At 34.1% G+C, this 23601-nt stretch overlaps 1 protein-coding gene and 1 non-coding gene across 10 annotated transcripts in view; both read left to right on the top strand.

Moving 5' to 3' along the window:
- The window catches only part of LOC125051860 (ankyrin repeat and sterile alpha motif domain-containing protein 1B-like), a 95319-nt gene that overhangs the window by 2437 nt on the left and 69281 nt on the right, over window positions 1-23601 (top strand). For 4 of the 9 annotated variants that reach the window (XM_047652459.1, XM_047652456.1, XM_047652455.1 and 1 more), the window contains exons 1-8: window positions 3149-3297; window positions 5138-5218; window positions 5778-5934; window positions 6770-6915; window positions 10484-10609; window positions 14408-14634; window positions 15113-15215; window positions 16305-18891. In XM_047652459.1, coding sequence (XP_047508415.1) covers window positions 3164-3297; window positions 5138-5218; window positions 5778-5934; window positions 6770-6915; window positions 10484-10609; window positions 14408-14634; window positions 15113-15215; window positions 16305-18891 — 3561 coding nt within the window. In that variant the 5' untranslated portion in view covers window positions 3149-3163. The other 5 variants (XM_047652458.1, XM_047652464.1, XM_047652457.1 and 2 more) reach the window with 5 other exon arrangements.
- Trnas-aga lies at window positions 5026-5107 on the top strand. The gene has a single exon. It is a non-coding gene; the product is annotated as a tRNA-Ser (tRNA).

The raw sequence follows: 23601 nt of genomic DNA, 5'->3' as shown, positions 1-23601 counted from the left end.
TCTTAATTTATTACACAGATATTTCTTGAAATTATGTGAAAATTCTCTTATGTATGTAACTATGTGACCTTAGTGAGTAAACGCGAAGGAGAACACGTCTAGTAAGTACTATATATACCAAGAAATAAATCTGATCAACGTGACGAGTTGATCACGTGGATATTAAAACAAATGCAACTCAACACGTATTGTTCAACTAATTAAATTACATGCGTAAATTGATAGTTAAAACGTCCTAGAAATGGTTAAGTTAAAATTTATATATGACTAGTGGACCCGACAGACGTTGTCCTGCATGATATTTCAAGCAATTAGTTAAGCAAAGTATGAAAGTACCGACTGCAGCGCCATCTGGCGGGCTGATTTGTGAATCTAAACCATTCCCAGATCCCCTTGAACACACACAAAAAATTTCATCAAAATCGGTCCAGTCGTTTGAGAGAAGTTCAGTGACATACACACTCACAGAAGAATTATATGTATATATATATAAAGATAGTTATAACACATTTTTAAGGGATATTTTGTAATTCTGTTATAACTGTATAAATTTATGGACTTCAGGACTTACTCGTGTAGCTTCTCTGGTGAGGTTTTAAGCCAAGTTAACAATAAATATCAGAGGATATATGATACTTTAAATCGCGTCCCAGAATGTTTGTAAGCTAAGATTAAAGTACCTAATTGATACTTTTGCATAAAAAGCATAGATACTACGTTAGAGATTATTGTACATGTACTTGGTTTTCGCAATAGAAGAGGAAACCATTAAATTAAACGATGAAACAGGTTTTCTATGACATTTAGAAAATTTTTGCTAACTACGTGTATTGATGATTTGGTATTTTGCAATAATTATATTGAACACTAGCGATCTGTCCCGGCTTTTATAAATATATATGAACCTACTCAGAGATAATGTAGTATTCTAATCGTGTAATGAAATCTATCCAGGTTTCGGTTTTCTCAAAATACATGCTTATTAGAAAAAAATCATATTGACGCCATTTCTTGCTAGAATTTCTAAGATTGTATGCATGATTATAAGAAATGGGTTTATGCTAAGAGTTAAGCAAACAGCCAACTCAAATAATTAGAGCCCGAGCTCCAAAACAACAGTTACACCGCAAAACTACCGCAATAAAAAGGTCTAACTGAAGCAACCTGTTGCCCGGCCGATGATTCACGCTACGGTGTGATGGTCAGTCACTTACGGCGGTCTTCACGATATGGTGCTCTTTAAATATTTAAAATCAATATTATTATAGAGCGTTTAGATAAGAAATGGCGTGTAATCGATTTTTAACGGCCTCTAACTACTCTCAGTGAAGTGTTAAAATGAAGTTTTGGATACCGTTTTTCAGTAGAAAGGATATGTTTCGGATATTGCGGAGAAGGTTCAGGTAGGTTTTATAGGGTTAATCGAACTTAGATATTTTAGACTGATAAATAGTTTTTATGTTGAAGGACTTCGTCTTTTAACTGCTTTCCCAACCTCCATTTGCTACTTTAGATTTAAATTTAATGAAATATTATCTATATATAAACAACCAATCTTTCTCTTTTATCTACGATAATTCCTATTAGGAGATTGTGTATTCAGGATCAAATATTAAAGTGAAATTAATACCTTGATTTTTTAAGTATTGTTAAGACTTTTGTAACTTTCTTTCCTGTTTGTTAAATAATAACAGGGAATACTGGCTAAAAGCTAATAAGTATGTCTTTTCTCTTCTATAATGAATACTCTTTTATAACTCTAAAATTAATTGAAAGTATTCGATTGTTCTAAAGCTTTAATAAATACATGATATTTTCATACAATTGCTAAAAACCAAATCCAGTTGAAAAAGTAAAATTTCCAACATTAATCCTCACTTTATTTTGCTTCGCCGTTCCAGTCCAGTTGCTAGCCTTGAAACCGGTCAAATTAATGCCCAAGCGCAGATGCAAATCTGAATTACCCACAGCACAACGCAGGCCTACCGTAATTATATATTATATGATCTCTTTATATAACACAATTAAAATAATATATAAATTAGTTCAAGGATAACTGCCTATAATCGTCTTTCTCTATTAATACGTTGCTTAGAGAAAGAGATCTATATATCTTTAATCTTTATATGTATCAAGCAATTTGTATCTATGACAGGTTTTCATACAATACCTTTAGATTTTAGGACATGCTTTGATAAAGAGATCGTAGCCCATTTTTGGGGTCTCTTAGGTAATATAAATAAAAGATATAGTCGGATACTATAATACGTGCAATAGACTTAATTATGTCCTGAATAATAAGAGTCTCATATCGAGCTAAGTCTTGATTCTGAGTCTGTCATTTAAGTGTAATGTCGTGTGTTTGTATTTCGAAACCATCATCGTAATAACTATTCGGAAAAACCATCGAATTTGCATATGATATAGTAAGTCATAAGGAAAATACCTTTCGCCTACTTTATGACTAATGCCTGTGGGGAACTGGCTTGACCTCCTGCTGCCTATAGATACTAGCTTTGTCTATGCCTACTTCTGTAGGTGTTTTGTTGTTTAGTTAATAAACATTGTTCTTAGACTTAGGTAATTCTTGATAAATAATTTTATCTGTTAAATATGTAGAAACCGGAATTCATATCAAAGCGTATCTTTGTTTTCTTTCGGATGAAGCGGTGAACGGAAAAGTTCTTTCGATGAACGGAAGTAATATTGATGTGGTAAAAAATAAAATTAGAAATACAGTGAAAACTGTTTACGACGACATCGTTGATTCTAAACGATGTCGTCGTAAAGTTACGACTATCGGTTTTTGACTATGAGTAGACCTTTCGATGTCGTTATAACAGATTTTGACTGTAGTTATGTGTTATTTAATTATTGTATTTAACCCAATCGATTAACACTAAGTATTCCATAATTAAACATTAATTGTGAAATTAAGAAATTATCAATTAAGTATTTTTGTTTTGGCGATTATAATTAGATAATACATTCGCAATATGGTAATTCCTTGGACTACATATTTATCTTATCGGAGTTATCTAGACGATATTAATTTAGTCAAACGCCTTGTCCCTCCCTGGTCGGTCTAACCTGTTTTGGGCCAGTGAATTCCTATGAGTCAGTATAGAAATATGGATACATACATTCGGAGGTGACTCAAGAGATGGATGACAAAAAAGTGCAGTGTTTTGGCTCGCTAGATATATGTGCTAATGTGTGTGATGCGAAGTGCCATTTGTATAGGAAATGTGTGAAAGCTAAAAAGAAGTTACGCTCGAAACTTTTCGATTTTGATAGGTGAGTTAATTAGTGGGTTATTTGTGAAGATATATCAGAATGGTAGAGTCGTTACAAATAAAGTTTTTATATAGTTTCCAATTGAAATGAGAATTTTTATGTTTAAAAAATTATATAAATATTTGGTCGCAAGCTGTATATAGAATGGTTTCTTGTAAATATTGTCAGTTCCTACTATTGGTTAATAAATCTTAGTAATCATAAATTTGCTCTACATTCTACCTTATTGTTTATGTTTTACATATTAAAATATTACCTATGCCATGATACACTTGTCTTTTTGTCTGGGAGGCTTCCTGCAGTGATTCATAATTGATTCAATAGACAAAATTATTCAAAGGAATAGAGTATCAATTACTAATTAAAAGACGGGTTTTAGTAACTCAAATTACAAACATTAATAGTTATTAAAGAATAAAAATCCATGAACTTTTTCAATATCGCTTCATAATTAGCTACAGTACCACGATCGTAAAAGCAAGACTTTATGCATTGTAAACTATATCTTATCACAAGGTAAAGACGCAATTATTTACAAAAAATTATAGTAATAAAACAATATTGCTAATCGTGGTGATGGTGTAGTGTTTGTGTGAAATACAATTGGTTGTCTTCAAGGATATTTGACTCGTAGAAAGAATGGTTTGTTTAGCATTATCCTGGAGTTTCTTTGTTATATCAAACAATAACGTTATCATTGGAAGGACACATCACACAGTAGGCTGCTTATCAGTTTGCCTTTTAATAAATCAATAAACCAAGGATATAACAAGCTATAAATCTACCCAAAGACCACTGTGGGTGCAATTTTTTGAGTGTCCTTGGGCAGGTGATTCCTAAATTTGTGCATCACTAACTTTACGTAATCTTCATCAAAATATTCAAGTGTTTTTAGTTCTAAGTACTAACGGTTAAGAAAGGAACTAATGCGGGTTGACCATTGTCTGAATCGGGTCTTGGGTCTATGACCTGCCGTAATGAATTGTTCGTGGTGTCAAGGCCGGCTGAGAGTTCTCTGTCTTTAGCTCTATGTGTGTCGTAACGGTACTACAATGTGTGTCATTTAAACTATCAAATCGCCCGTTTTCATTACCAAAGTAATCATAATTGTTAATAATTGTTTACTACTAAAAATGTAGAGGTTTTAAAAAATATTTAACGTGTGCCGATTGTATGGTAGAATTATCGATTAAATCTAACGATGGAGTCTAATACTTATACTCATTGATTTCGCTGGCTTTGGGACCCATTACATACTTAGAAAATCTTCATCTAACTTTACTTGCAAGACGATTACAATTCGACGAATTATTTCGTGTATGTTTAATTAACATGAGGCCGGACCATCCACAAAGTAGCCTCATAGAACCTTCAACATCTACATAATTAATACTAAGACTAATCAAAAAGAAACAATTATTTTCTTAAAAAGTGCGCTTAAAATAGTGACAAAAGTAACAGTTAAATTTAAATGAACTTTGCGCACTCAAGCAAGAAGGCAGGTGTTTTAAACCTTGAATGCAAATTTTTGAATTCAGAATCAACACTTTTTTGGCAACAAGTAGTATGAATGAGTATTCCATAATACAGGAAATATCGTACGAAGGAAATGAGATATAAATAAATCTTCAGCTAATTTCGTTTATCAGTCGTGACCTGGTTTACACTTCAAACTTGTTTAATCGATTCATTTGAAAGCGTTCTCTTATTTACTCTCAATTTGTAACAGCAGTCGTGGCCGAGCGGTTAAGGCGTCTGACTAGAAATCAGATTCCCTCTGGGAGCGTAGGTTCGAATCCTACCGACTGCGAATTTCTTTTGATATTTTTTTTGTTTACAGTTTAAGGCGAGGCGCCGGTGTAAATGTTCAAGACGATAATGGATATACTCCCCTCCATCATGCCTGTTTACGTGGCCACAAGTAAGTAACTATGGAAATTTCTTAAACACTATTTTTTATGATAATAAAGCTAACATTTAAGTGTTACTTGGATGTTATATTAAAATAGTCGTAAATTTAAATGATAGTGCTATATAATTTTATAAATGATAAGTCCCTATGATATAAATGTTTGTATGCTGTTACAATTATTTATAAGTGATAATAAGAGATTATAGAGTAGTATAACAAATTTATAGTCTAATCTGGCTTGATGGCGTCATTTTTCCGGGCGCTGATTTGCTGAAATTATTGTCAACGAACTAACCTCTATTAATTATCAAATTAAGTATACTTTATGAATTTCTGAACGTTTTATCAATGCATTAGTTTTTGTTAATTATAGCATTAAGTCTTAAAGATGCGTGTACCATACCTCACTGTCTGTGGACGAAAAAATTTGTGTGTGCAAACTGAAAAAAAATTGGTTGCCTATACATGAAATATAGATTAAATAAAATGTTTGATTCAAAAATTGATCTGACAGCATTTTATTTTCGTATTCTATATCAGAAATTATTTACATACAATATTTGTTCAGAGAGATAGTACGGTTGCTACTATCAGTGGATGCGTCACCATGCGTCGTGGACAAGAAGGGTGCTACGCCCCTTCATTTGGCAGCGTGGAAGGGAGATGTCGATATTGTAGCCATGCTCCTCAACCACAACAATCCACCTGTCAATGTCAATCACGTGGTGAGTATATTTGTTTATACTTTACTACGACACAGATGAAATTCGAGGTATAGAGTATAAATATGTATAATCAATACTTCGTAGGGAAATAACATTTTGTTCGAGTTAGAGTTGTCTAACAAATTCGAGATATCGCGTATGTAGGGTTCAGCGGAAGGGAATGTCAATTTTTTTCGACTTACTGAGGCATTCGAGGTTCGAGTTAACGAGGTTCGAGTTATCGAGATTCCACAGTATTTAACAATGTACGAAATTGTATGTAATTGATATTTAGTTCTGTTTTGTCGTACTTGTTAATCATCCAAGATGTCTACAGGTTCAGTCTATCAATGTTCAGAATGTATACATAATTTGTAAAATATGTGTGTCTTTCTGTATCACGATCACTTTGAACCTAGGTAAAGTACGTAAGTAAGGTTCTAGTAAGAACCTAGGCTAGATAGGTTACATTTAAAAGTAGGACATCTTCAAGACACGCAATCTGCTGAATCTTTTTATTAATTAAAATTTTCTTAGTTCACGCTTGAACACTTCATTTTTGCTTTGTATTCTATTTTATTAAAACTGAAGTAACAATTTGTCATTCGTAGAAAAAATGATTTGACCTTTTAATCGCTGTTAACACATATTTTTTTACACAGCTTAGTGATATACTGATAATAGTATGCGTCAGATTCAGTATTAATTTGAGACTCTACTGAAGCTCTCGACTGTGTAGTTAAAACTCTAAAAGATATTGAATACAATAATACATAATAAATAGTGACGGTCTGCATAGCTGTTAAATTTGTCGGGTATTCAAGGATAATTTCTTAAGGTGAGTTCTCTTCCCTAGACCCTGGACCAAGAGACGGCGCTGTTGATGGCAGCACAATTCGGTTTCGTGAACGTAGTGGCTCAGCTCATAGCTCATGGAGCTGACGTCAACATTCGGAATATCAAGCAAGAGAGTGCCTTGGACTTGGCAGCGCAGTATGGACGGTATGGCATAATTTTATCCCCTAAGATTGGACTAAAGACGTTCTTGGCAGTTTAAGCTAGAATATAGTATAAAACTATAGTATATTTGTTTTTAGATTGTAAGCGTTATGTTTAGTATTGTCTTTGATTTACATAACCTTTACACATTTAAAGAAAAACGCTTTTTACCGGATTAAAGTTATGTATTATTATTATAAATTTACAACTATTTGACATAATTTTAAATTTATCCGACGTTTCGCGTGCTTTACAGCGTGCGTGGTCACGGTGACTGAAGACAAAAGATGTTGAATGTCAAAAGGTATCACAGCTGCAGAGAAAGTTGCCTTATCTGTATTTGTTTCCCCGGAGTTGGTATCGACTAAAAGATGGAGGGTTTTGGCAAAAATGGCTCACGGTGTCCTCTATTTTCGCGGATTGTTTTTCTTTTTGAGATTTTAATTTGGATATTATTGGATCCCAGGTGTTTGACAATTTTAGGCCGTCTTCTCTATTGAAATTGGGGTGTTTTTTGATTTCAATGGCTTCGCGTACCAATCTTGGGAAGAATCTTTTCTCTTTCGCAAGTACTTTCGGTTGGTCAAAGCGTATGTAGTGATTAGGCCTATCTAGTATGTGTTCACAGACTGCTGATTTTGTGTGTCGTCTATGTCTTATGTCTGCAATGTGTTCTTTGAGTCTGCTGGACATATTGCGTTTAGTTTGCCCTATGTAAGACAGGCCACAGTCGCAATCCAGTTTGTATATACCTGCATCTTGCAATGGGGTGTTACTTTTGATTGGTCTTAGGAATTGCTGAATCTTCTTGTGCGGCTTGAAAATTGTATGAATAGAAGCTCGTTTTAGGATCCGGCTAATTCTATCTGTAACTCCCTTTACATATGGCAAGTAGGCTGGCTGGCGGGGAACTGTTTGTGTCTTGTTTTTGTTTTTGTGATGTAGCCGGGGGATGCGCAGCTTGTTTCGGTGTAGCACCTGTTTGACATGCTGTAGTTCCTCCTCGAGGTGGGCATCATCACAAAGACGCTGGGCTCTCTGAAACAAACATTTACCGACAGAAAGCAGTTGTGAAGGGTGGTGGTGGGATTCACCATTGAGGTACCTATCTGTGTGGGTTGCCTTCCTGTGTATTGTGTGACCTAGTGTGCCATCTGCTTTGCGTATAATTAAAATGTCTAAAAAGGGCAGACAGTTGTTGTTTTCTTGTTCAACAGTAAATTTAATGTTCTTGTGTATTGAATTATGTTTAACCAGTAGTTTAACCAAACAAAGAAACTACATAATATTAATATACGTCGTTCACTATTCATAATTTTTAGTGATAAAGTGATCAATATTATTTTCAAGCCCTTTTAAGAGTTTTATTTTCAAGCCCTTTCAAGAGTTTTATTTGCATTAATTAAGGAAAAACTCGGCTACGCAGGCGAAAGTGTACATAAGTTTGTTTACGCCCTGGAACATGGGCCTATATCATTCGTATCTCAAGTGATTGTCTAATCTTTCCTACTATTCACTTATAAGTATATACTATAGTAGCTCTTGAAACAAGATTTAACTTTCGACGTTCTGGGTATCTTAAAATTTGGTTTGAATGGATCGTAATTATTAAACGCAAATTTCATCTAAAACTCCTCTAAATTAGGTATTCATATTCATTGGAGCTTACAGTGTTTTAACTATCAAATATTTTACCTTAGAAATTAGTTTGAGATGCGGTTATAAGTTTATACCTTTCAGCGTTGGGTAATGAGATTCTCGGCTTTGATATAGGAGTGAGTTTGTGTGTAACTTATGGTTGCTTGAATTACCTACTTTGTTTGAAATAGTTATTAAACGTACAAATATAAGCTTAGAAATGTCTAGGAAAAGTGTCAAATAGTAAAAGTTAAAAAAAATGTTTTGATAGACTACTTACGTTTTATGATAGTTTTTTAATAACCCACGCTGTTAGTCATGGTTTTCTCACGATGTTATCCTTCACCGTACGAGCGAGTGGACATAGAAAAATTTGTTACAAATCCGGGGTTCGAGCCTCAGCCATCACAGTCGCTCACTCAACCCACTAAACACTATAATAATGAAATAGTAAAAAAATAGTTTATCTAATATATAAAATTCTCGTGTCACGGAGTTTGTAATAAAACTCCTCCGAAATGTCTATTTGTGAAATTTTATGTGCATATTGGTTAGGTCTGCGAATCCGACATCATCTATTTTTCATTCCCCTAAATGTTAAGGGTTAAATTTTTTTGTTTAGAAAAAAAAAATGTTTTTATTTTTTATGATAAAGCATACAAAAATACATACAACCCTTAATTTTCACCCATCTACGATCAATCCCTATTATTTATTCGTTAATTTAAAAAAAATGACTTGAATTCTGAGGTTTATATAGAGCAAAATTCACAGAAAAACCTAAAAAAATCTCTGAGGTAGCATAGCAAAATGTTCCATGTTGGTATGTACTAAAAAGGGAAGCTAAGTAAAATTACATTAAGGAGAAACGAAGTTCGCTGGGACAGCTAGTATTTCTATAAGAATGAATAGGACAATGTCAGTCATACTTATCGCTGGCAACAGTATCTAATTTTAAATTATGCAAACATATACCTAGATTTGTTTTATCTTCAATGGTTATTGCGTCAGTGTGTTTTCATGTTTCGTTACGTTCGCGTCGCGTGATAAAATCTCTAAATAATAAATAGAAGTCTTCAATTGGCTGCCGTAAGTTTTAATTGTTATTTATATTAAAGGTAAAAATTGTTTTCTACATGTTTTAATTCACTTATTTTTTTAATAAAACTAGAACTAAAAAACCACTAATTTAAGAAACTTCTGGTTTAATTGATTGTTTTGTGTTGGATAGTTTAAAAATATGTATGTCTATATGCTAGGGGCACGACAGCCAAGTCTATCCATTCTATAACTTTGTTGTGGATAAAATTAAAAGCATGCCCCAAGTCAAATGTATTTATATAACATAAGAGATTTTTAATATTAAAATGGTCAGTATAAAATGTTGTTAGGTTAGCTGATTACGTAATAACTTAAGATAACGTCGTAATTAGGAACTGAATAAATTTATCGACTTCGTATGTGGATCTCACAACTTTTTGCGGTAGAACTGCGAGACTTGTTTTTTACAAGTTATGTTTTTGATGATTGAGCAGTGTTGGCCTAGTGGCTTTAGCGTGCGACTGTCATCCCTGAGGTCGTAGGTTCGATCCCCGGCTGTGCACAAATGGACTTTCTTTCTATGTGCGCATTTAACATTCGCTCGAACGGTGAAGGAAAACATAGTGAAACGTTAGACACAGAAAAAAATAATGATGAAACAGATTCAGAAATCTGAAGCCCAAACCTAAAGAAGTTGTAGCGCCACTGATTTATTGTTTATGTTTTTGATGGCATTATTCCAATCTAATAATCAAGATAGGTTTTTCACATTTCGGATGGTTGCTGGTTAGAACTGCGTTTTTGATTATCGTCCTTTACTACGCAAGACCTAGAGAGTACTGAAAATAATTACACACAAAAATAAATGTTAAATGTGTGGATTGTGTAACAGGTTGGAAACCGTCCAGCACCTGTTGCGAGTCCAGCCTATGCTGGTTCAACCTTACAAGTACCCGAATTGGAAGGTCAGGTCCTTTTCTTCCACACCCTTGCACAGAGCTAGCAAGAATGGACACAAGTAAGTATTTTGTAAAAAAATATTCACGTACTTAATTTAGATGGAGCAAGATCAGAAAGAGCAGAAAGATACATATCAAAATGAGCCTAGTTGACTAAAATTAGGACGGCGTATATATTAAGGGTATTAAAACATGAGTGTAGTTTCAAAATAAGATTACACGAGTGTTTTTAATACCTAATTATATGCAGTTGCATACACTACTTTATTTAATCTCATGGCTATAGGTCATAAAGTCTTGGAAACATTTGTCGTACGCTTTTCTTGATTTTTCTGGCAAAAGACTATTCGTCGAGTTAAATTTTCATCGCTATCGTCGGTGTTGCTTGACACTTTTGCTACTAAAGTTTTATCCAACAAAATATGTATTACTCAAATTCGTATGTACGAAATAGCGCCAAAGGAAAAAGTGTGTTATTGATCTATTGGCTCGGAACCATTTCATTTCATAATTACAATATTACGGAATGAGATTATATAAATACATTTAACAATACAAATAGTTCTTTAAAGATTACAATGAATTCAGTTTCGTAAACGACACTATTGTGGCTGTAAATTTGAGCGTCTATTTACAGTTGAATATTAATGCATGCTAATGTAAAGTCGGGTACACAGTGTCGCATATTCATATTCATTCGTTCGTTATCGCGCTCCAATCGGTTTCTCTACGAATTTGGTTCGAACGGTAGATGAAATTTGGATGCGGCATCGTTGTTCAAATCTCCAAATACATAAGGACGTGTCCGTACCCCTGTCGTGTACATAGATTTTTGTTGCATTTGTTTTGTCATTGAATGTAGGAGAAGTTATAGGAAATATATTTGTTATATATTGTTCGTCGATGTAATGAGTGATAAAAAGAGTGGCTGAGAGTTAATTACCAGTTCTTTTCTTACGTTTTACGCCCTTAATATAAGAACTGGCAGTAAATGTAAAATAAGAAGCATTTAATGTATATTCCTTTTTTGACGTTAAATAAGTGTACATTGTGTTACCTAAATGACTTTGAATGTTAATCTTTGTTGAAAGTGTTTAAACTTAAATAGTAAAAAAGTTATTGTGAGGTATCTGTACATGACTTTATTAAGCTTTAAAATAACTTTAAAATATTTATTAATTTATCAAAATATTCAATTTATTTTTATCAGTCACGTGACGTTCACGGATTACTTGAATTGACGATGACGTAGCATGCTTGTAAATAATTTCTCAACCTAGCTAAGCTTAATACTGTCTTGGAGTTTAATTTCGCCGGAGACTATTTTTTATCTAAATATAATATATGTCTAATTTAAGAATCAACACACGTAAAATAATTGAAAAAGAATTTCGTATTAAAATTCTTAACAACATTTTATATAACAATTTGTTTTGTTTGGTTCTTCAGTCACTAATAAATAATCTGAAATGGTTTTTAAAATCCTATTGTCTATTGTTTCGCTTGTGTTTAATAGAAACAAATGAATAGTTATGAAATCAGTAAAATAATATTTAATAATTATGTGAGAGCTTACGAACAAGGTTGATATTTTATAATGAAATATGGTGAAAACATAGCTATTGATATGACCCGCAGCTTAATTAACACGTAATAATAATTGTAATGGTCTATAAAGAACCTGGTCGAATTTTAAGGTGTCGGGTCATACACCAGCAATATTGGCCATTTCGTACATCGTTGGCTGTCAATTTTCCACATTGTCGACCAATAAAGGGACGTAGTAGACGCCTAAGAGATTACCTCGGCCTAACACATAATTACATATAATATACAGTATAAATATACTAGATATTTATAGTATACTAGCAGGCTCGGCCAAGCGTTGCAGTGGCTAAGGTTTTTGTTGTATTACATAGTAGTAAACTATTCAAGGGAAACAGTAGAACACTAGTCATGGGGACCACCATGCTTTTTTGGTGGTAATTCCATTAAATTGTAGCTTATGTGAAACGTTAGTACTTTCGCGACATCAATTAGAATTGTGACTGTCAAATAGTAAACAAATAATTTGCAATAAAATAATATTGCTGGTATAAATTAAGATGTAAGCTATCCTATCTTTTAAGTTAGTTCAAAAAAAATTATATCATATAACTTAATATCTTCATTATATCTTCAATACACTCAATAAACAACTATAAATAGTATGTCTAACACAAGCACTCATCAGTACCAATCTAGAGGATATAATGAAAAAGATACAGGATGTAGATTTTTTCGAATTTTAATAAGAATTAGTAAGAAAGTAAATTTTCTTATAAAAACGAAAAATAAATTATAACTCTGCAGTGTTTGAGCTTAGGGACCTCCCGTAGAACAATTTTTTGCAGCTGATGACCTCATCTATCCCCTAGCTATGTTTGATCCACGACTTTTTAACCACCCTGTATATACATTATAGTTAGCAAATATTATGTTTTTTTATCTTATCGCACACTATTTAATACATTAAATACAGTACCGTTAACTAATTAAATATAACAAATAAATCTACTATTTGCACAGATTAACTAAAGTGCCTAACTCTTTTCATCATAGTGTAAACGCAATTGGATAGAAAGAGATGAAAGATATATTCAAAAGATAATTGGAATGATTTTTTTTGTATGAATTTGGGGTATAAATATTATCACTGGATATAAAACAATCGAAATATTCTTTTTTGGGTGGCTTTAATAGCTGTTTTCCGCTGGGAATAATGAAATGATAAGTAAAAGTTTTATAATTTCATGTCGTTTAAAAAGTTTGGGTTTAAAATTTCGTTATGGCAACGACCAATTAATTACTAACAGGTTGTCAAAGCAAGTCGAGAAATTACTTATTAATTAGGTTTATTTGCCTTTTTATTATAGAGCAAGAGGCTCACCCGATGTTATGTGATACCGCCGCCTATGGGCACTCATTGCCAGTGGGCTCACGAGTGCGTTTCCGACCTTTAAGCGGCCTGGCTGAAGCGAAATAATTGAATCATTGATCTTTATTAAAAACGCAATTTGCGTAAAATCAAGGCATTTAATAACGATAAATGATCTTCATCATATCTATCTCTATATCCACATCACGATATAGAACTGTTTTCCAACAGGCGTTTTAAAATTTACAATGACATGAATTCGTTAGCAGAGTTCATAAATATGCATTGTCATCGATATGTCAATTGTCAATGTTGGAATTGTTTATTCAAAGTTTTTATGTGTTTTGTTGGTTAATTTATTAAATTCTGGTAATTAATATTTGTAGTACATTCTGATATTGTACTCAACTATTTTATATTTGTAATATTGTGTGTATATATTTAAGAAGTGTTTATCTTCACATATCTTAATTAAAAGCACGAGATAAAAGGCATAAGTAAGGGTGCCAATTCTGGTGTCATTTACATGCTCAAAAACAATTACCACGCGGAGATAATTACGCATTTTTTCTTTTTTCAGCTTCGTTACGTTGAACGAAATGATGAGCGAAGCCAGCTTGTGTTATAACAATTCATACTAACGTCTATATGATTGAGCGTGCGCATTAATTTTTTTTTACGTTGAAGAAAATCCGTATTTTGTATGGAAATCGGCATGTCTTAGGGTAAGCGTCCTGATATACGGGATAACATTAGCGCTTAGCCTTGACTCAGAATCTGATCCTTAGACCTAACATTCGGCGATATATGTCAGGACTACAGGAACAGGATATTAAGGAAATCTGATTATCCAGGGAGATTCCTGCCCCTTTAGGATGTTATGGGACTTAGTTAAAGTTAGTTACTAAGCTGTTATGTCTGACTTATCATTTTTCTCCAGGGAGGTAGTCCAAGTCTTGCTGGCAGCGGGCATAGACCCGAACATACGCACAAACTCTGGTACACCGCTCCATGACGCTGCCTGTTTCGGGAAGGCATCTGTAGTAAGAATACTGTTAGCCAAGGGCGCTGATCTCAGAGCGTTAGACGGCCGAGGGAAGACAGTAGAAGATCTTCTGGCGGACTATTCGGAGGAAGCCACGAGAAGAGTCAGAAGGGTTATACGAGGTACAAGGTGTTTCTTACAATTTTTCAACTGATTAAGTACGTATCTGAAGTGTATTTTGTTATAATCACTCGTGTGCTACAACCTTTTAGGTCTTAACCTAAAATTTCTGTATTTGTTTCATGATCTTTCAATCTAATAGGCAAGTAGTTGATAAGCCTCCTGTGCCTGACAGACGCTGTCGACTTTTTGAGTCTAAGGCAAGCCAGTTTCCTCACGATGTTTTCCTGAGTTTGAGCGAATGTTAAATGAATAGAAAGAAAGTCCATTGGTGCACAGCTGGGGATCGAAGCTACGCCCTCAAATATGAGAGTCGCACGCTCAAGCTACTAAGCCAACACTTTATTATTATTACCTAATTTGTAAAATAGGTTTTGCAGGTCTAAGTGAATAAATTTGGTATAGAGGTTCTTTGAAATTATTGTCACATTATACCTGCTAGTTAATTCCTTTGATGTACTTAATCAATATTATTTGTAGAATACGAGAGTATGGCTCGAAATAACTACGAGAGTGAAGATGATTTTCCACCATTTCCGGTGCAAGACAATAGTCCCACAAGCTATCCCCAGCACCTCGTCATGTAAGTATTAATAATTTTGTAATTAGACAATACATGATAGTTAAAAATTTTCTAACCAAATTGTTATTAAGGTGTATATTAGAAAGTATTTTGTTAACAGCCGAACATTTTACTTAAGTATGTAGAAAGATACAAAGAAATAGAATATATTATTACCCTAAATATCTTAATATACAAAACTACATCGGAAATATATTTATGTTATATAAGAATTATCTTTTGAAAGAAAGATTTTTGTATGAAATTTAATTTCTCGTTAAAATACCTCTTAAGCATCTTGGGGCGGCTGTAAAATATATTTTTGTTTTGCTTGTTAACCCACTAACATTACATGTATAACATTTGACATATAAAGTTATCCGTTTAAATTAAATGCGTTTTATCAACGGCAAAGGAATCCTTCCCTCTAATTACTTGAAGCTCTTTAGAGTCTAAATATTCAGTTTTAATTGGAGTGAGGCGTCTCAATTATAACATACTACGTGTCACCTTTGAACCTCTGATTGCTGTCTTAGGGATGTGTTTTTAACGACGGATTCAAAATCATGACCCACATTTTAATAGCTTCTGGAACTTCATTATTCAACTGTATCATTATTTTAAATAACAAAATACACATTGTTCGCTATTCATATTTGTTAAAAACGAGCGAACAATCGTTAAAATTGTATATAGCACTTCTTAAAAGGATGCAAAACAAAAACTCAATGCGCGTCTCATTAAAATCTTCCATCCCTTTGATTTTGCCTAGAAAACGGTCAGGTACGAGTTTGTACACCAGATAAAGAGTGCCGTCCTTTGATGGCGGGCAAAGGACCGACTGAGATAGTACATTCAAACAAAATTAATATAAACGAAACGTACACTTTTACTTTGAAAATGATACCATTAAAAGAATTTCTGATCTAACAAAGGCTTTAGAAAGTTAGAGGAAATTAAAATGTTTCGTCAAATCTCAATTCGGACAATTATTGTTAATATAATTGTATATTAATTATTTATACCGTGGTGGCGGTAGATATTTAGTTTTATTTTTTTTAGTGTTGTTTTATCCCAAATTTATTTTTTTGTTGCTTTTATGTTTTACAGGACAGCCCCAGAGACCCAGAAAGATATAAATACTAGCTTAACAACTTCATCTTCATCACTTGTAACCCGTAATCCATCCCAGAGTTTCGTCAAAAAGCTTGCTTCTAAATGCTTAAGCTTTAAAGCAAAGTTTAACTCTGCGCCTAATATCACTAACATCTCTGAATCGAATGTAGATATTAAAAAGTCTGAAGTAAAATCATCGAATGCTTTGCATATTGGCAATAGCAAGTTTTTTAAGAAATTGTCAAAGAAAGAGGAGTCTGGTGAAATAAATTGCAACGACGAATTTGACACTATATCCTTAGATAGAGTTGGTATTTTAAATAGAGATTCAACTGTAAATCGAAGTAATAGAAGTTGTCCAGGATTTAAAACCTCTTTACCAAATATATCGGAAAATAATGAACTAAGCGATTCAAGAGAATCCATTCCCGAGGTCAAAGTTGCTGCGGATAATAGTTCCGATAAAGTAAAAGTGGTAGAAGCTGTAAATCCGGTTGCTAAACAAGATATTTTTGAACCTCGACCTCAAAGTAATAGAAAGTCAGTGATTTCAAACACGTCTGTAGAGTCGGCTCATTTAGTAAACGAATGTTATGAGTCCTACGAATTTTCTACCCATTCTGCCGTTGTTGAATCAAAAGAAACAAAACAAATAAATTCATTATCAAAACCCAAACCCCCGCCGAGAAATGTCTCTGAAACGGTCACCACTGAAACTATTTATGAAAATGTTTATTTAGAAAAAAATAACACTCTTCCGCCAAAACCTGCACAAAGGACTCATATCCCGAATAAAGAATTTCATGTTTCTTCTAATAAACCCACTTTGTACGAAAACATAATCATTCCAGTTAGAAAAGCCCCCGAACCCCCAAAAAGAACATATTTTCCCCAGAAATCCACTGAATCATCACCCAGTGTTAGTAGGTCGTCCACACTGTCATCATCATCTGATTCTATGATAGATGAAACAAATTTGGAAGATATTTTACTTTCAGAAAAATCTAAATCTTTTCGTCATGGTCAGAAAGTTTTAATCCGTAAAGAATCAAGGTCTAGTATTAATAGAACTCAATCAAATGCTTCAGATTATTCCGACATCACTGAGGCAAGTGCCATTGAAAATGTCGATTGTAGTGGTGATGCAGATGACAGAGCATTATATTTATCCATGACTGGTACATTACCCTCAAAGAAAACAGATAAAACTATTAAGAAAAAGGTTTTATTTAGACATAAGACCTTCACAAATATTGAAGTGGATAGAAATTCAGTAAACGTCAAAGATCTACCAAAATGGTCCAATGAATTCCTAAAAGAAACATTAGCTCACTACCATATTAGGGGAACGGGACACTGCATTTACAACGCACCTACTGTTCAAGAATTTATTTCGATTTTTAATAAAGACACTTTAGAGACTGGCACAGTTTCTACTGGTTCGAATAAGAAAAGGGATAGTTATTTTGAAACAGCAATATGCTTTTGTAGGCCTAAACCTCCCAAGTTTCACAGCAGTGCAGAAGATTTATTAGATATTTCACCAAAAAGCGAGGATATAGTTACAATTGACACGGCTGCATTAAAAGATAAAATTGAGATTGTGAATTCTTCATTTAGATGTTTCTGCGATTCGGAACAGTGCTCTTTACATGCAAGTAAACGTGAATCGCCCATTGATTTAATCGTTAAGTTTTCTGCTATCAAAAGAAGTTTATCAACACCAGATATCACGCTAGGTACTCTTTCTTTGACACGACAATCAGGTGGTTTAACAAAAAACAAATCAGTACCAATGAATTTAGAAGAACCCTATGCTGTAGTCACTTTACAAGATATTATAGATAGAAATAAATCAAAAACACGTGAAAGTTTCACTTATGTTGAAATGTCACCGCATACATCCCTCTCTTCCACTGATAGACCATATTCCATCAAAGACATATCTGATGTAATTTCTTTAAAATCTACTAGATCATCTATCGATTCTAAATCTCTGTCTGCTTCAGACCGTTTACCGCTAACAAAATCAACCTCGGAACACTCTGGTCATTGGTCATTGCAATCATGTAATTCAAATATCACAATTAAGTCGGATGCATCATACAAAACATGCTTGGACGAATCATCATCGGACGATGGTTCCGATGGTACTTTGCAATCGGATGAAGAAAGTTCTGATGCAGAGACAATAAAGTCTGACGTGAGCACGACCAAAAGGCCGTGGAAGCATAGTAACTCGTTTAGGTTTGGTAATGCTCTGGTCAAAAGGAGCGATGAGGCTATCGATGTGATCGAGGAAGAGTCCAGTAAACTGGATACGTCATCCTCCAAGTCAGAGAGTGGGGTTTTGATCGATTCTGATTCTTCATCCGATTGCGGGGATAGTGGTGTTCCGGGGTCTGGGTCGCTTGCTTCGCTTGAGCATGGTTCGGGGTTGGTGGGTGTTCACAGTGGGTCTCGCCGGCGCTGGGACGAGGCTGAGGGAACAAGCGAAGGTGATGCGTTAAGCGTGTCCAGCGCTGCATCCAGCTGCGCACCAATGCACCTCGCACATCACTACGAACACAGTAAAGTCTCGGTGAGTTGAAACTTTTATGGTCTTACTATTTCAGGTGATAGGGAGAGCGTGACGCGTTAAATGAGAACAGTATCTCGATTGGCGCTTCACGCTCTTTAGTGACATCGGTTTTTATTAGCATTGCCCCAATTACCAAATGACCTTGATACCTTAATTTTCCTAATTTAATTATACTATATAAATTGAGCAACATTTCCTACAATACCATGACCCGCCCGCGATTGTCACGCGATACGTAATTGGATTAATGTCCGCAGACACGAAACGAATGTAAATGTTGATTAAGGCGTTGAATTGGATGGAAACATGCCACTAATAGGGAATGATTAAAGACGTCGTGAGAAATGCTCAGGCGGCACACATGGCCTATCATTCGACAGGATGTCGTAATATGAATGCATGAATTGTGTGATTGTTGTCACTAATTCGTCAAATTGTGCATACGCGCCTACTTATTATGTACTTCACAATAGGTTTATAATCGCTTAAGTCTTTTAATTCATATTGAAGGTTTTTTAGTTACATGAGAAATTTACAAAAATATATACAGTCAAAACCGTTTACGACGACATCGTTTAAAACAACATACAGGCTATATTGACCAAAATCAAAGGTCCCGGCTGAATTATATTGTATTAGGTACTTAAAAACAACGTCATCGGCTGTTACGACTATCGGTTTTTACGACCATATATGAGTTGTTCCTTCGATGTCGTTATAACAGATTTTGACTGTATGTATATTGTATCTAAAAAAAGGCTTGAATAATTTTGAAAATATTATTAGTTCAGAATTGACTGTTACTATATTTTCGTACAATAAGAATATACCTTTTTAGTATTACACCGATGTAAAAACATAACAAATTTAACAAGATTACCCACGTGATAGGAGCCGCGAGCGTGGATCAGTCGCTCGCGGTATGCGTACGAGTTGTGCGTTCAATTCGTTGTGTTGTGTTGTGTGAAAAATGTTTGTGTGTGTATGAAGTTTGATCTAGATCAACTTTAGTAAGTAATTTCTTACTTTAATTTTCATAAAAAAAAATTTGAAGTTATAGTAGAAAATATCTTGTTATTATTTGTATGTTCTTTTAAGTTTTTTTTTAAAGCTAATTTATAGTATGTATACTGTATAGTGAACAAATAAGCAACGCGATTCGCGAGTATATCGGGAATGTGCCAAGGTTTCCATAACCTAATTTTATTAATCGTAAACATTTTTCATTTCGTATACATTGACAAATTTAAAATAGCAAGATTTTATATGATACCATTATTTGTAATTAAAAAACTACAATAATAAATTAGACTAATACAATAAAGATTAGGAGGCCCCTGGTTTTCTTTTGTGCCGGTGAAACACTAGTTTCCTATTGGATTATTTTATATTAAATTTGTTATTATTAACTCTAAATTAACGACGAAAATTATATATTAACTGGCTGACCTGGCAAACGTCGTTTTGCCATGTATATTATTTCTAGAAAATTAGGGGTTGTATGTATTTTTGTATGCTGTATCATACAAAGATAAAAACAATTTTTTTTTCCAAAAAATAAAAATTAAATATTTTGGGGGTGTCCACCCCCCCCACCCACCTTATCACTTAGGGGTATGAAAAATAGATAGTAGCCGATTCTCAGACCTACTGAATATGCATATAAAAATTGCCATTGTGACACGAGAATTTTATAAGATAAAATTCAGAGAATCAATTAAGATTTGTATACTTTCATATGCCATATCTCTGTGTATTAATATACACATGTAATACATAGAATATGCTAGAAAACAACATAAAATATATATTTTATACATGACGTAATGTCTCAGCCCAGTTAACTCAAACTTGACTTATATTGAACGCGGAATATAGAAAAACTTATATAATTTAAATACTGAGAAAACGTGGCATCTGTTGATCGTGGAAAATGTCGAATGTTGAAACGGAAATAGGATTTCATGAATTTTGGAGTAACGCCAGAAAGTGTGTACACAATAATTACGTAATTTTACGAAATCATATGTATTTGCGTTTAAAATATTGTTCTTAATGGTTTCCCGAGTCGTGGCGTCTCGTTACTGGCGAATTTTTTTAAATCACTAATGAAATAGACGAAGAAACATAAAGGTTATTATCAAACCGGTGGCACTATAATTTCTCTTTCTTTCACCGTAGAAGAAGCAACCGTTAATTGTAAAATAATCCATTATACAGGGCCGAAACCGGTACATGACGGTTGTACGTCGAGAATGATTTTTAACCCTAAGTTACGGGATATATAATTTCAATTAAATTGAAACTATTGTATTTTTATGTGTTTGAGCGTTTATTAAATCAGTGAGTACGATTATAAAGAGCAGTGTTGGCCTAGTGGCTTCAGCGTGCGACTCTCATCCCTGAATCGTAGGTTCGATCCCCGGTTGAGCACCAATGGACTTTGTATGTGCGCATTTAACATTCGCTTGAACGGTGAATGAAAACATCGTGAGGAAACCGACATGTCTTAGAACCAAAAAGTCGACGGCGTGTGTCAGGCACTGGAAGATGATTACTTGCCTATTAGATTGAAAAATGATCATGAAACAGATTCAAAAATCTGAGGCCCAGACCTAAAAGGGGTTGTAGCGCCACTGATTTTACATTAATATATATAATGTCTCGAAAGAAGCTCTTCAATGACCCATGACGTGATAAATTGTATCTTTAGTATATAAATTCTCATGTAAGTGACTATTGTCTTATGAGAATAAATGTCTTTAAACCTAATATTATACGAATAAGACTTAGTGGAATGCATACCAATAACAAGACAATGAGATTACTTCGGTAATACGGCATTGTTCTAATTACTACTTAATTCGACGTCAATAAAGAAACTGACCCAGTTTCGACCGTAACGACCTATAAGTAATATTGTCTTTGGTTCATTCGTTCATCGACTCAGAAACTTAGAATTATTACTCCCGTATGTCAAAGCCACCACTCACGTTCATACTTAGGCTCCTTCAAGAAAAGAAAGGACCAAGTCTTCAAAGGCCGGCAACGCACGCGCATGGCATTAAGAGTGTGATAATATCACTTAACATCAGGTGCCCGTTTGCCTGTTCTATGTATCTAATAAAAATTGAGTAACGAGAATTCAAAGCTGTTATTATTTTCTCGAAATTATTTTCACCTTACACTTCTATTACTTAAATTGATGTTTCTTGCAATATCAGATGATATTATCATGTTTTTATATTGATTTACAGATTAGTAAAATTTGTATCTGTAATAAAAATATATTTAGTGAACACAAGAATAATGTGAATACTTATGGAGACTCGCCCGGCCTTCGATCATCTTACAGTGACGTCTCTGAATCACAGGAATAGCGCAAGTAATACCTCCTGAACTTTAAAATCAACTTTTTGACATACAAGCGAGGTCTCGACTCTGAATCTCGCGGAGTTGATTGAAACTCTAAGGAGTTGATTTTTACTTTGTAATCTTGTTAAGATTCACGAGGCGGGAGTACTTGTTTTAACAGTTCTAAATCTGTAGCATCGTGAATTAATTATAAATTGATAGGGTATTGCATCACCGACATGTGGCGATGCGGTCGTAACGGACGTTATTGTTTTGTTATGCGTATACAATAGGTGTTGTTATAACAAAGAGTTTTTATAGGAAATCGACTATAATATTAAAAAAATATAAAAGTCAGTGGCGCTACCTTTTTAAGTCACATATTTCTGTATCTGTTTCATGATCATTTGTCAATCTAAAAGACAGGTGATCAGCCTCCTGTGCCTGACACACCGTCGACTTTTTGGGTGTAAGTCAAGCCGGTTTCCACACGATGTATTCGTTCACCGTTCGAGGGAGAGTTAAATGCGCATTGACAGAAAGTCCATCGGTGCACAGCCGGGGATCGAAACTACGACCTCTGGGATAAGCGTCGCGCGCGTCGCACTTTTAGACTATAATATACAGAAGTTTAGGTATTTATAAACTCATTAAAAGCAACTGGTACTTCCCCAAAAACTTTTTTGTACAGTATACCTAGATTTAAAGCCTCTATAAATTATACGCATTGTGCCTTATCCACTAGAAAGCATAGCTGTCCAGTGTCCATAAACAAACATAAAACTTCTATGTGATAAAAAATTGTTTTGTAAAAGTAACTACATAAATTAAACTTAACATAATGTATGTCCGGTGTATTCAAAATTCGGGGCGTAAATGTTACGAATCGAGTCTTTCTCAAGAGAACTTTATAATTCGTAGAATTTTCTAATTACCAATATATAAATGCATCTATTATTAAAAAAGGAAAGTAGTATTTCACATGAACTAAATATTCATAAGTGCGCTCTTGTTCCGGGAAAATAACTGAATATACAAAGTACATCAAAGGACTCAATATAAATTGGGTGCGCACGCGCCGTCACGCTACTGATGAGCGCATTAATACGGCGCCAATGGTGTTGCTTGTTTAGATTTATTCCGAGTACTTAAAAATAATTTACGGTATAGCTTAGGCAAGTGTTCAGTAATGTGATTAACACGTCTCCAAAGACTGAATTTATTAACAATATGTAATAAGTTTATATATTAATCCAATGCCATCAAAAAAACATCATGTAAAAAAAAACAAGTTTCGCAGCGCAGTTCTACCGTAAAAAGTTGTGAGATCCATGTAATACCAAGTCGGTTAATTTA

Source organism: Pieris napi, chromosome 8, assembly GCF_905475465.1.
Source record: "Pieris napi chromosome 8, ilPieNapi1.2, whole genome shotgun sequence".
In the NCBI taxonomy this organism is placed as follows: Eukaryota; Metazoa; Arthropoda; class Insecta; order Lepidoptera; family Pieridae; genus Pieris; species Pieris napi.
Note: the sequence above shows the minus strand (reverse complement) of the source record. Positions and strands in the feature narration are given on the sequence as shown.